Here is a 14,837-nt window from a genome sequence, read left to right on the forward strand (position 1 = left end):
ACTGCTTTTGTAATACTTGGCCTTTGAGGTTTTGAGAGTATATTTGATTAGTTGATTGATCGACTGAGCGTGATGCTGGGGATCAAACCCAAGGCCCCTACCATTGAGCTGTATCACCATGTCCCAGGAAAATATTTTAAATGTTCCCTTTTGGTATGCTCTCATGTTTTAGTGAGCTTTTTTTTTTTTTTTTTTTTTTTTTTGCTGTGACCAAAGTATCTGACAAGCACAACTTAGAAGAAGAAAGGTTTATTTGGGCTCACAGTTTGGGAGGTTTCAGAAGTTCTGTCTGTTTCTGTCTGTGGTCAGTCAGTTCCAAGGCAGAAACCAAGGCTGCGAGGCATGGTAGGAGAATGCTATTGAAATCATGGCAGCCAGAAGCAAAGAGATAGGAAACAGCCGGGCCAGATGTATTCCTCAAGTCCATGTCCCCAATGGCCCAGCCTCTCTAGCCATGCCCCAGCTCTAACCCTGGCTGCGTTGGAGACATGCTTTCGAAACACGAGCTTCTGGGGGGACATTCCAAACGCAAACTATAACACTCCATCCCTGCTCCCCAAAGCCTTATGCCTATCACAGTGCAAAATGCATTTCAGCCCATCTCTTAGAGACCCCATAGTCTTAATGTTCCAGCACTGCATACCAAAGTCTTCTCTGAGACTCAAGGCAAGCCTAACTGTGAGCCCCCATAAAAGAAGAAGCAAGTTACATACTTCTAGTATACTATGGCACAGAATAAACATTGCCATTCCAAGACAGGTATAGGGCATAGAGAGAAGGGATAGGACCATGTCAAGACCAAAACCCAGTAGGGCAAACATTGAGTCCTGTAGCTCCACGGCCAGCATTTGGGCATACAGTGGTGAATAGTGGGCTTTGCATCCCGCCCCATGGCCTTGCCAGTTGCAACCCATGTGGCCTCTCTCTTGGCCTGGGTGTCTCTGTAGCCAGCAGCCTTCCTTGGGAGACATTCCACGTTCCTGGCATCCCTTAATCCTGAGGGTCTCCACTGCAGCTGCAGCTTCACTCTCAGCTTCATAGATTGCCTCTTCTGGTCCTGCCTACAGGAAAAAAATTGTGTGTGTGTGGGGGGGGGGTACTGGGGTGTGAATCCAGGAGCATTCTACCTCCGAACTATATCCCCAGCCCTATTTTTTATTCTTTATTTTGAAACGGGGGCTCACTAAGTTGTAGAGGGCTCACTGAGTAGCTGAGGCTGGCTGTGAACCTGCGATCCTCCTCTCTCAGCTTCCCAACTACTGGGATACAAGTGTGTGCTGCCATGTCCAGCTCCTATAGGAATTTTTACTCTTCTGCACTTTGCCTGGCCTCCCAGGTCTTCCTGTAAAACCTGATGGAAGCCTCCATGGTCCCTAGCATAATCTCAAGCATCCTGCATTCCTTCAGAATTAGCCCCATACACACACACACCAAATTCTACTACCACTTTGAGTAGTAGCCAGCCTCTTTGTGACCAGGGCTACCTGACCTCCAAGTGCCTGCGTTGCGGAACATGATGCAGTAGACCTTGGGAACACCTTCTCAGGTCCTCTCCTGTGAGCAAACACTCCCACGGCATCTTCTCAAGCAAGCTTTTTCAAACAAGTTTCTTGGTTACAGCCTTGAGCTAGCAAAGGGCTAGATCTTGCTAATTACTGCACTCCCCTAAAGGATCTCTGCAAAGTACTTAACTTCTCTTCAACAGCTGCATCTTTCTTGGCCCCAGTTTCACACATGCTTTTCTAGCCAACTACAAATTTAAAAAATCTTTTTCTCTGCTTTCTGCTCCTGATTTTCACATTAAACCTGTTTTAGGTCATTAGCAATAACCGTGCCTTCTCCTGAATGCTCTGCTGCTTTGAATTGTCCTCCCTCAGGTTAATTAAGGCCATCACCTTTAAATTTAGCCTCATAGAAAGTCTCAGCACATGAACAAAATGTAGGCAGGTTACCTTGCCAGAATGTAACACACATAGTTTCTAGACCAATTTTCTACGGAGTTCTTGCCATTTGAAACCTTATAAGCAGTCTTTGTTTTCTGCATTCCTGTCAGCATTCTGGTTTTCTGAGCTCCCACCAGAATGACCCATTAAGCTCTCTTTACACATTCTAAGTCTTCTCCAGCCTGCATGCATCTCCACACCTTTCCAGACTCCTCCCACAAACCAGTTCCAAAGGTCTCTGAAACACATCATAAGGTTTAGACACAGCAATAGCCCCACTCCTCTGAACCAATTTCTCTTTTCATCAGTTTTTCTCATTGTTGTGACCAAAATACCTGACAAGAACAACTTAGAGGAGGAAAGGTTCATCTGAGCTTTATATAGGTTTATATAGTTAATAGTTTATAAAGATTTATATAGTTTCAGATGTTTCAGTGGTTCAGCCAGCTCTAAGGCAGAAACTCCACAGTGGCAAGACATGGTGGAGGAACACCACTCAAATCAGGGCAGCCAAAAGCAGAGACACGGACAGGAAATGGCCAGAGACAGATACTGTCCTCAACGCCTCACAGCCCATGTCTTCCAGCCATGCCCCACCTCTGAGCTTTGCTGCATTGGGGACATGTTTCCAAAACATGAGCTAAGTGGGGGGCATTCAAACCCGAACCATAGCCCCTCATAAGAGCTTACCTCGAGACCCTGAGACGTTAGACCACTTATTAAATAAATATGAGGAAAGCCGCCTCCCCCATTCTTATTCCTGGCTACTTTCTACTCCTGCAGATTTGTTTGTTTGCTTGTTTGAGTTTTTTTTTTTTATTTTTTGTGGCACTAAGGATGGAACCCAGGGGCATTCTATCTCTGAGCTACACCCCCAGCCCCATTTTTTAGTTCTTTTTTTGAAACAGGGTCTCACTAAGTTGTCAGAGTTGTTCTGACAGTCCTCTATGTGACCATTTCCTTGGGCTTCTCCATTCAGTGGTTTTTGGCGGTACTGGGGTCCTGGAAACCCTTCTACCTCCAGGTTACACTCCCAGACCTATTTTTATACTTTTTTATTTATGGAAACAGGGTTTCTTAAGCCAGCCACCTGCACGCTCCTCCTGTCTCCACCTCCCAATCGCAGGGATTACAAGCGTGTGCCACCACACCCGGCGCCAGTGGTTTCACATACTGGTTGTATAGAGTACAGTGAGAGACATCAAGATAAATAAGAGGTGATTTCAGCTTTCCAAAACAACAACAAATTACAAATATTAATAACAGGTTTAAGCATCAAGACGATTAAATAAAGTTAGAACAGAAAGGATGTTATGACACAGACCTGTAATCCTAGTACTTGGAAGGCTGAAATAGGAGAATCACAGGTTTGATGCCAGCTTCAGCAACTTAGCAAGGTCCCCCAGTGCCAGGGTCCAGCCTTGGCCAGTCCAGGGGTCTTGAAGGAAAAGTGGGATAGGCAAAATTGAAGAATGAGAGATGCCGTGCTTAGTAGTGGGGAAGGCATCTCTGCCTGTGCCCTGGAATATACTTTGTTTATACACAAATCTGACAGATTACAGCAAGCCACATCATAGGTATTTTGTTTTTCATTTAGTTTTTCAAAGCCACGTTACACGTACATTGTTTTTCATTAACCCGAATTCCATGTGGCAGGCACACCTTGAAGTCACCGGTTTTTCCTGTTTCTTGATTTTTATTAATTTTTTTATAATGAATTGACCTATAAAACTTAATATTACTCTACATCACACATAATAAACTTTTAACTAAACTTATCCTATCCTCTATCTTGACTACTAAATATTAGATTTAACTGTCTCTAATTCTAAAATTAACTGTTAATTTTATGTGCTATTTTGACCACTAGGTATTCCATTAACTTAATTCTGACCCACCCACAAAACCCCCACTGAACTTACTCTATTTCTCTAACATATAATGCCTTCATCTAATTTTCTATAATACCTATTAAATTGTTTACCAAGAGAACTCTTTTGTGCTTTAGTGATCAGGCACCAAGGAGGTCCCCGCCTGCCCAACCCTCTGTAGGAACGGCAGAGTCCTGACATCAAGCCATTTTCCAGTAATATTAACTCTGTGCTTTCCATTCATCATACACTCCTGTATAGGAAAGTGGAGGATGGTTGGAGGTGGAAAAGTATTCTGATTAGCGCTAGCCCCCTGAGGGGGATATCACAGTCGACCCCCTAATTTATAAGCAACATATGGAGGGCCTTGCACAGGAGTATAATTTGCCTAAAGTTAACTTTTCCTTTTATGGCTAAAACCTCAAGTGAGTCAGGTGTTATAAGCAGAAGAGCAAAAGAGCCCTTTTCTATGTAGCTTCTTGAAAGTTTCCCCAAAGTCATATTCTTCTTAGTGCTATTCCCAACATAGATCTTAGGGCATTTTCCAATCGTTTTCACATCAATTTTCAGATTAATACAAAACAGCAATCCTCATTTAAAGCAATTTTTATATTTCATTAATTTTATTATAATCAAGAGGGATAATGGCTTCAGTTTTGCCAGTCTTCAGCCCTGCAGAATGCTCTTCCCAGCTGCGACCCTGTCATACAGCAGGAGTGGCGCTGCCTCTGCTACCTCAGCAACTTAGGAGATAGGAGGATTGCAAGTTTGTAGCCAGCCTCAGCTACTTACTGAGGCCTTTCATCACTTAGTGTGACCCTGTTTCAAAGTAAAGAATAAAAAATAGGGCTGGGGATATAGCTCAGAGGTAGAATGCCCTTGATTTAATCTCCAGTGCTGTTAAAAGGAGAAAAAAAAATAGGAGCCGGGTGTAGTGGCACACACTTGTAATCCCAGCATTCGGGAGACTGAGACAGGAGGTTCGTGGTTCGAAGACAGCCTCAGCTACTTAGTGAGGCCCTTTGCAACTCAGTGAGAATTTTTGTCAAACTAAAGAATAAAAAAAAAAATGGGCTGGGGGTGTAGTTCGGAGGTAGAATGCCCCTGGGTTCCATCCCCAGTACCGAAAAAAAAAAAAAAAAAGGAACGCTTGCTCATGGAAAAGTCACTTATGCTTCAACCCTTCATTCCTTACTTTTGAGGGAACTTTCATTACTTTTAATTGAAAGTAATTACATATCATAAAGGCTTGTGGGTGGTGCTGATCAGTAGAAATAAAAAATATTTAATCCCCAAAGTGTCAAACGAAGTGTTAAGTATATATTTTATTATGCATGTATTACTTCTTGAGCTCTTCTGATAGAATCTTTTTAATTTCAAACTCCCAACTGGTGACAACTCCGCTCAGTGATCTTGTGAACACACTAAGCTTGAAATGTTGGTGGGCGCAAGAGAGGGATGGAAAAGGATGCAGGAAGAATTCATGAAGGAGGTGATAAGAACGGAAACGGTGGGAGGTTGCTGGCTAACACTTAGTTTAGCAAATTAGTGAAAATTTTTCTTCCATTTTTAAAGATACTAAATTATCTATTTGAATGATATGACCTACTTTTTTCCCTTAAGTCTTTCAGAAGACTAAAGATACACTTACATGAAAATACAGATTTAAAGAAAGCAATAGGCAGTTCTTCTGTCTTTAGCAAGATGTGATGTTTCAGTTCTTTATTTAGAGAAAACTGCTGACATTAAAGATGAGATAGAAGCCGGGCGTGGTGGCACATACTTGTAATCCCAGTACTTAGGAGGCTGAGACAGGAGGATCACAGAGGTTTGAAGCCAACCTCAGCTACTTAGTGAGGCTCTCAGCAACTTAGTGAGACCCTGTTTCCAAATAAAATAAGATCTGGGAGTATATCCTAGAGATAGACATCCCCTGGGTTCCATCCCCAGTACCCTCTCCTCACATACATGACACCATCATCTATGAGAAGGACACACATCTGTGTGGGAGGCAGGAAGTCATCTCTTGGACCTCAGACTCTTCATCTGCAGAATTACAGGGCTGATCTTAAATATGGGTCTATGAAACTTTTGAAATTCATACCTATTATCTAGTTTTGTTCTTTTGCGGGTCTAGGGATGGAACCCAGGGGCATTTGACCTCTGAGCTACAACCCCTGCCCTATTTTTTATTCTTTATTTTGAAACCAGGTCTCACTGAGTTGCAGAGGGCCTCACTAAGTAGCTGAGGCTGTCCACGAACCGTGATCCTCAGGTCTCAGCCTCCCCAATGCTGGGATTACAGGTGTGCGCCACCACGCCCGGGTTGTTTTTTCTTTTTGTTTTTGTTTTTTGCGCAGTATTGGGATTGAACCCAGGGGCATTCTACCTCTGAGCTACATCCTTAGCCCTATTTTTTATTCTTTATTTTGAAACAGTCTCACTAAGTTGTGGAGGGCCTTGTAGCTGAGGTTGGCCTTGAACCTGCATTCCTCTTGTCTCAGCCTCCCAAGTCCTGGGATTACAAGTGTGTGCCACCATGCCCAGCTTGATTATCTAGTTTTGAATAGGTCTGGAGCCGGGCGGGCGTGGTGTTGCACGCTTGTAATCCCTGCACTTGGGAGGCAGAGACAGGAGGATCGAGCAGGTTTGAAGCCAGCCATGCTGGCTTAAGAGACCCTGTTTCCAAAAATAAAAAATAGGTCTTGGAGTGTAGCCCGGAAGTAAAAGGGCTTCCAGGAACTCCAGTACCACCACAAAAAAAAAAAAAAATAGGTCTGGGGGTTTAGCTCAAAGGTAAAATGCCCCTGGGTTCTATCCCCAGTACTGCAAAAAAAAAAAAAAAAAAAAAGAATCAATTAAAATAAAAGAACTGAAGGTGCAGCTCAGATGTAGAGCCCCTCTTGGATTCAATCCCCAATATCATTAAATACATACATACACACATACATACATACATAACATACACACACTTTTTTCCTGTATGTGGTACTGGGGGTGGAACCCAGGGGCTTTCTACCTCCGGGCTATACTTCCAGATCCATTTTATACTTTATTTGGAAACGAGGTGAAAGTTGCTGAGAGCCTCACTAAGTAGCTGAGGCTGGCTTCGAACCTGTGTGATCCTCCTGTCTCAGCCTCTCAAGTGCTGGGATTACAAGCATTCACCACCATGCCCGGCTCCACACACACACACATTTTAAAAAGAGATTTAAGAAATCCAGCTGTTTAGTTCCCCTTTTACAAACTTTTTCTTGATATTTAGGATCAGCGGACATTACGTATTCTCTCCTTGGTGACCTGGGGGGGAATGGGGAAGCCTAGGGCAAAACTTTCTATTTAGTTTGCTTACTCCCTTTCGTGCTCTTTAGCCATTAATAATTGGTGTCATGGGATATGCCTTTGGTGCCCATCCTCTCCCCAGCTCTCCCCACTCTACTTAGGGGTGGGAGCTCAATCTTCTAGGAGTTCAGTCTGCTTTTTCACTGACAACCTTGTTCTAACTAAGAGGGTACAGGATAATAAATGCAAAGTACTATTTGAAGCCTACTACTGTCAGATACCTACCTGAGGGATAATCAGGATTTTATTCCAGTACTTAGCTCTTGAATTAATCATGTCTACTTGAAAAATATTTAATGGTATTTTTATTTGAAAAAAATTTCAAATCTAGAGTATAAGCAAACTCAGAAGACATTTCCTCTGATTTCTGTCACCCCTTTTTCTTAAGAATATTTCCAGAGTCAGCGTTTTATGATTGAAGGGTAGATCATTTGTGGTTATCTAAGCACTGGCCTCCATTGCCTCTTTCCACCTCTTTTTTTTTGTCTTTTTTTTTTTTTTTGTCTAATGACTTCGGAAATTGTTTTACTATTCCAGGAGTTATAACTCATTTGGGGTAAAGTACACATTTGTGGATTACCTATGAATTGGATTGACCTTTACCAGTTTCGTCCCATTTTGGAGTACTACAGCTCTAATTTTTAGCAATTATTATGAATTCTAAGTTAGAGAAGTTGTTAGAGCAGTGTAATGGCAGAGAATGATCCAATGAGCACTTCACCCAGTACTGTTACCTGGTGAGGTCTTGTGCATCTGGGCACCTCTGCCCACTTAGAAAAGCCTAATGGATGCCAAGTATTAGAGATTCATGTCAGATGATAGTAAATTGCTTAGCCCAGGAGAAGTTATTCATAGATATTAAATATGATATAAAGACACACATTTAGGAGAAAATGCTGGCAAACAAGTTAGTTTTTTTGTTTGTTTTAGTTTTTTGATACTGGGGGAGACACTCTACCTTTGAGCTATAGCCCCAGCCCTTTTTGGTCTTTTGTTTTTATTTGTTTTATTTGTTTGCTCCTGGATTGAACCTAGGAGCATTCTACCTCTGAACTATACCCCAACCCTATTTTTAATTCTTTTTATTTTGAAACAGGGTCTCACTAAGTTTCAGAGGACTTTACTAAGTAGCTGATGCTGGCCACGAACCTGGATTCTTCTGTCTCAGCCTCCCAAGTACTGGGATTACAAGCATGTGTTACCACGCCAACCTGGTTTTTTGTTCTTAAAACAGTGTTTTAAAACTAGGTTGCTGAGAGTCTTGCTATTTGCTGAGGCTGTAGTCAAACCTTCAATGCTCCTATCTCAGACTCAGAAGTACTGGGATTACAGGCATGCACTACCATGCCTGGCTAAGGGACTTGAAAACTTTGGGCTGACCACAGTGACAAATACCTGTAATCCCAGTACATGCTGAGACAGGAGGATCATGGTTCTGAGGCCAGCCATAGCAACTTGGTGAGACCCTGATTCAAAATAAAAAGGGCTGGGAGTGTGGCTCAGAGGTAGAATGACTATGGGTTCAATCCCTAGTACTCTCCCCACCCCCCAAAAAAGAATAAAAAAATGTGAACCTCAGAAACTGAGATTGTAGTTTAAGAGTTTATAGTAGTATAACATGTATTAAGCTTACATGCTTAAGGCCCTGGGCTTATTCCTCAATACCACAAGAAGGAAAAGAAGAAGAAGAAATTAGAACCTTGAGAATGTTCAGCCTTAAAAACAAAAAAGCCAATGGGCATGGTGGCACACCCTCGTAATCCCAGCTGAGACAGGAGGATCACAGGTTTGCAGCCAGCCTCAGCTACTTAGTGGACCCTGTTTCACAATAATGAATTTTAAAAATTGAAAAAAATAGGGCTGGGGATGTAGCTTGGAGGTAGAATACCCTGGGTTCAAAACCCAGTAACACACACACACACACACACACACACACACACACACACACACACGCCATGGAGCCAGGTACAGTAGCTGAAATTACAGGTTTTGCAAGTTTGAGGCTAGTCTGGGCAACTTAGCAAGACCCTGTCTCAAACTTTAAAAAGGGGGTTGGGGAGCCGGGCGTGGTGGCGCACGTTTGTAATCCCAGCATTCGGGAGGCTGAGACCAGAGGATCGCGGTTCGCAGACAGCCTCAGCTACTTAGTGAGGCCCTTTGCAACTCAGTGAGACCCTGTTTCAAAATAAAGAATAAAAAATAGGGCAGGGGGTGTAGAGGTCAAATGCCCCTTGGTTTCATCCCCAGAACTGCAAAAAAAAAAAAGGTGGGGGGAGTTGGGTAACAATAGCTCACTGATAGTGTGTTCTGGTGTTCAATTCACGGTACTACAAGCAAAAGAAATAAGAATTTATAAAACCAAACACAACGTAGTCTATGCTTTTATGTATAATAGTTGGCAAGAGTATTTTAGAATATAAAATTACTTCAAACCTTTTTATTTCTTTTTTCTCTTATAGGCTAATTTGTGCTTTGTGGATATTGACAACCATTTTATTGAACTGCCTGAAGAATTTCCACAGTTCCCCAATAAAGTAGATTTTATCCAGGAGCTCTCTGAGGTTCTTCATCAATTTGGGATTCCTCCCGAGGGCGGCCTCCATTGCAGTGAGAGTGCCACCAAACTGAAGAATCTGGTTCTGAAAGAGTTAGTCAATGACAAAAAGAATGGCAATATTTCACCCAATAGCATCAACATGTATGAGTTACTGAAGGGCAACGAAACCATGGCCCGCCTTGAGGCTCTGACCAAGCGGACCGGTGTGACTGTGGAAAAAATGGACCTCTCAGCTCTGGGTGAAAAAGAAAAGAACTTAAAGCTGCAGTGTGACGAGGCGGAACTGAGGGACTACCAGCTCAATGTACAGCTGCGAGAGGTCTTTGCTAACCGCTTTACACAGATGTTTGCAGATTATGAAGCTTTTGTAATTCAAACTGCCCAGGACATGGAATCTTGGCTGACCAACCGGGAACAAATGCAGAACTTTGACAAAGTAAAGAGAGCCAGGGTTTTCCTTTTACAGTTCTTAGTGGGTTATATTGCTGCTTTTGTTCATTTTTATTTTGTGTGTGTGTACATGGTACTGGGAATTGAGTCCACGATCATTCTACCTCTGAGCTATACCCCCAGCTCTATTTTTCTTTTTTAATTTTGAAACAGGGTCTTGCTAGGTTGATAAGAGTCTCACTACTTGCTGAGGCTGTCCATGAACCTGTGATCCTCCTGTCTCAGCCTCCCAAGTACTGGGATTACAGGGGTGTGCCACCACACCTGGCTGTTAACTATTTTTTGGCAGTACTGGGGATGGAACCCATGGGCATTCGACCTCCGAGCTACAACCCCTGCCCTATTTTTTATTCTTTATTTTGAAACAGGGTCTCACTGAGTCACAAAGGGCCTCACTAAGTAGCTGAGGCTGTCTGAGAACTGCAATCTTCCTGTCTCAGCCTCCCAAATGCTGGGATTACAAACCTACACCACCATGCCCAGCTGTATTCTCTATTTTTGAAACAGTTTTACTAAGTAGCTGATGCTGGGTGGGAACCTATGATCTTCCTGTCTCAGCCTCCCAAGTACTGGGATTACAAGCATGCGCCACCATGCCTGGCTGGCTGTAACCTTTTTTTTTTTGCGGTACTGGGGATGGAACCCAGGGGCATTCTACCTCCTTACTATACCCACAGGCCTAATTTTTATTCTTTATTTTGAAACAGGGTCTTACTGAGTTGCAGAGGGCCTCACTAAGTAGCTGAAGCTGTCCAAAAACTACAATCCTCCTGTCTCAGCCTCCCAAATGCTGGGATTACAAATGTGCACCACCATGCCCTGCTCCAACTTTTTTAAAACATAAATTTTTTTCTCTCTCTCATTCATTAAGAACTTTTCTTTACCAGTATTTTACTCTAGAAACAGTACCTTCACAAAAAGGCAGATCAAACGATTGGCTTTAATCTCATTTTTAAATTTTTTCTATCTAGACAATGCTGTTTCAAAATAAAAGACCCTGTTTCAAAATAAAGAAGAAAAAAATAGGGCTGGGGGTATAGCTCAGAGGTAGAATGCCCCTGGATTTAATCCCTAGTATTGCAAATATATGTGTGTATGTGTGTATGCATATATATACAAGTGTGCACTACCACACTTGGCGTACTTTTTATTTTAAACAGGGTCTTGCTAAGCTGCTGAGGCCTGTGATTCTCCTGCCTTAGTCTCCCAATGAATTATAGACATGAGCTAGCATGCCCCACTTTATCTCTTTTGATCTTAAAATAAAAACTAGGCTCCCGAAATTAAACTGTTTGCTATCTATACATGGACAAGCTATGACCTCATATAGAATGAAAGTTAAATATATAAACAAAAAATCTGTGAGAAAATGAATAGGCTCTTTAGACTAGATTATAAAATCAGAGTAAATAAAACCCTTATTAAGTCAGATTTAATAGATTTTTGAAATTTAAGAGTGTGTGTGTGTGTGTGTGTGTGTGTACCACAAAAAAAATAAATAAAAAGTAAGATGGGCATGATGGCACGTGCTTGCAATACCAGTATTTGAGAGGCTGAGACAGGAGGATCCTAGGTTTTGGTTTTTGGGTGTTTTAGTTTTGTTTTGTTTTCTTTGCGGTACTGAGGTTGGAACCCAGGGGCATTCTACCTTCAAGCTATACTCCCACCCCTATTTTTTGTTTATTTTGAAACAGAGTCTCACTGAGTTGCAGAGGGCCTCACTAAGTAGCTGAGACTGTCCGCAAGCCACGATCCTCCAGTCTCAGCCTCCCAAATGCTAGGATTACAAGCGTGTGCTACCACGCCTAGCTAGGATCCCAGGTTTAAAGCCAACCTCAGCAACTTGTGAGGCCCTCTACAACTTAGTGAGACTGTTTCAAAATAAAGAATAAAATATAGGGCTGGGGGTGTAGCTTGGAGGTAGAATGTCCCTGGGTTCAATCCCCAGTACTGCAAAAAAAAAAAAAAAAAAAAGATTAGTGCTGAAGAACTAAGTGACCCAAATTGTATAAATTTAGAAGAAAGGAACAAAGAATAGATTTTTTAATTTCAAGTGTCAGTTTTAAAAAACAGCCTTAGCAATAGATAATTCTCACACTTATGTAATATTTAGATGGTCTCTTTATTGTAATAATTTGTAATAATTTACTAATTATCTCATTACAGGCTTCTTTCCTGTCTGACCAGCCTGAGCCTTACCTGCCATTTCTTTCACGCTTCATTGAAACACAGATGTTTGCCACCTTTATTGATAATAAAATTATGTCTCAGTGGGAAGAGAAAGATCCTTTGCTTCGGGTCTTTGATTCTCGGATTGAGAAGATAAGATTGTATAATGTAAGGGCACCCACCTTACGGACATCTATATATCAGAAATGCAACACTTTAAAAGAAGCAGGTACATTTGCCATGCCTTTTAAAATTAAAATCAGTGATTATTTCTTTTTATGTACTCTTAGCCTTATATACCACAAATTAATTTCAGTTCTCGCTGATTCCATCCAAAAGTGCTTTTTGTAGTTTTCTTCCTATTTCTGTGAGTCCCTGTTAATACTTCCTGTTCCTTTAGTCTATGAAGGTAAAACAATAATAAAATAGATTATAACTAGAAAAATTTTATGATTTTTTTTATTGCCTTTAGTATAAAAAATGTTAATTTCAGTCTTACTACTGACAGTGCCTTTTTACCTCACCTCTTTTCTCTATCTTAAAATAGTAAATCTGAGATGCTGCCTAACTTACATAACAAAATGGTTCATTTGCTTTAGGGGTACCACTAATTATATAGCAACATTTTTTTTAATTTATTTTTTTATTGGTGCAATGTATTCATACATCATAGTGGTATAAAGAAAATACTTTTGTAGACATACATGCACATCTCGCCCAGTTAGCCCCTACCACGATCCCCACCCCATTCCCTCCCCATCCCTCCTTCCCATGCTTGGCTTACTGGTTGACATCTAGTATTATAGCAATTTATACAATATTAACATTGATAATCTCACATAACAGTTTCATTTGTCTGGTACCAAACTTTTGATGACTTAAAGATAACATTTCAATATTTCTTTTTGCTTTCTTTCTTACCAGAGAATATTTTTTTCTTTTTTTTTTTTTAGGTGAAACTATCATACATTTATTTATTTATTTTTCTGAAAAAATCTATCCTGATATGGAATATGGACTCTAGATACCCAAAACAGTCTCAAAGAAGAACAAAGCTAGAAGATGTATATTTTCTGATTTCAAACCATATAAAGCTACAATAATTGAAACAGTGTAGTACTGTTCTAAAGGCAGATATATAAACCATTGGAGCTAAATAAAAGCCTAGAGATAAATTCTTCCATACATTGTCAAGTTATTTTTGACAAGGTTTCCATGAACTTTTGGTGGAGGAAATACTAGTCTTTTAACTAAATATTGTTGAAAAATAATAATAAATGAAAAAGAATAAAATTGGACCCTTACCTAACACATATACAAATATTAACTCAAAATAGATAAAAGACCTAAATATAAATCTTAATACTATAAGCTTTTAGAAGAAAATCTGGGTCATAAAACCTCACAACATTGGAATTGGAAGTGATTTCTTGGATATGATTTCAATGGCACAGGCAACAAAAGAGTAAATAAACTCCCTAAAAAATAAAAAAAATATTGTATATCCAAAGACAATGTAAATAGAGTTAAAAGTTACTGATCCTCTTCCAAGAGTTCCTCCTATGACCCATTTCTCCCTAACTCTCACATATTAGGGAAAGCATCTGATTTCTTATTTTTTGTGCCTGACTAATCTCACTTAGCATAATGTCCTCCAGTTCCATCCATTTCCCTGAAAATGTTGTAATTGAGTTTTTTTTGATGGCTGAGTAAAATTCCATTGTGTACATATCCCACAGTTTTGTAATCCATTCATCTGTTGATGGACATCTTGGCTGGTTCCATAGTTTGGCTATGGTGAATTGTGCAGCTATGAACATAGATACACATGCATTAGTTTGGTAGTTTGGTTTCTTTTCTTTTGGGTAGATACCCAACAGTGGTATTGCTGAATCAAATGGAAGATTTGTTCCCATTCTTCTGAGGATTCTCCATACTGTTTTCCAAAGTGGTTGCACTAATTTGCAATCCCACCAACAATGTCTTAGAGTTCCCACTTCTCCACATCCTCGCCAGCATCTGTTGTTGTTTGTGCTTTGAATGATGGCCATTCTAGTTGGAGTTAGGTGAAATCTCAGGGTAGTTTTGATTTGCATCTCTCTGATTGCCAGTGATGTTGAGCATTTTTTCATGCATTTATTGGCCATTTGAATTTCTTCTTTTGTGAAGTGTCTATTTAGTTCATTTGCCCATTTTGTTATTGGATGCTTTGTTTTCTTAGTGTTGAGTTTCTTGAGTTCTCTGTATATTCTAGATATTAGTCCTCTATCAGTGGTGTAGGTGGCAAAAATCTTCTCCCATTCTGTTGGCTCTCGATTGAGGTTCTTGATAGTTTCCTTTGCTGAACAGAAGCTCTTCAGTTTCATGCAATCCCATGTATTGATTCTCCTTTTAATTTGTTGTGCCTTTGGGGTCTTGTTGAGGAAATGTTTGTCTGTGCCTATGTGTTGTAGTGTTGGACCTATGCCCTCTTCAAGGAGCTTCAAGGTCTCTAGTTTAATTTCC

At 40.8% G+C, this 14,837-nt stretch overlaps 1 protein-coding gene across 3 annotated transcripts in view; it reads left to right on the forward strand.

Annotated features, from left to right (window-relative positions):
- The window catches only part of DENND5B (DENN domain containing 5B), a gene marked incomplete at both ends in the record, with an annotated part of 170,963 nt that overhangs the window by 90,493 nt on the left and 65,633 nt on the right, over nt 1–14,837 (forward strand). For all 3 annotated transcript variants that reach the window (XM_080706507.1, XM_080706508.1, XM_080706509.1), the window contains 2 exons: nt 9,616–10,149; nt 12,330–12,561. In XM_080706507.1, the coding sequence (XP_080562633.1) occupies nt 9,616–10,149; nt 12,330–12,561 (766 nt within the window). The remainder of the gene's footprint in view (nt 1–9,615; nt 10,150–12,329; nt 12,562–14,837) is intronic.

This window comes from Muscardinus avellanarius (genome assembly GCF_963383645.1).
Source record: "Muscardinus avellanarius genome assembly, chromosome: 11".
Classification (NCBI taxonomy): Eukaryota; Metazoa; Chordata; class Mammalia; order Rodentia; family Gliridae; genus Muscardinus; species Muscardinus avellanarius.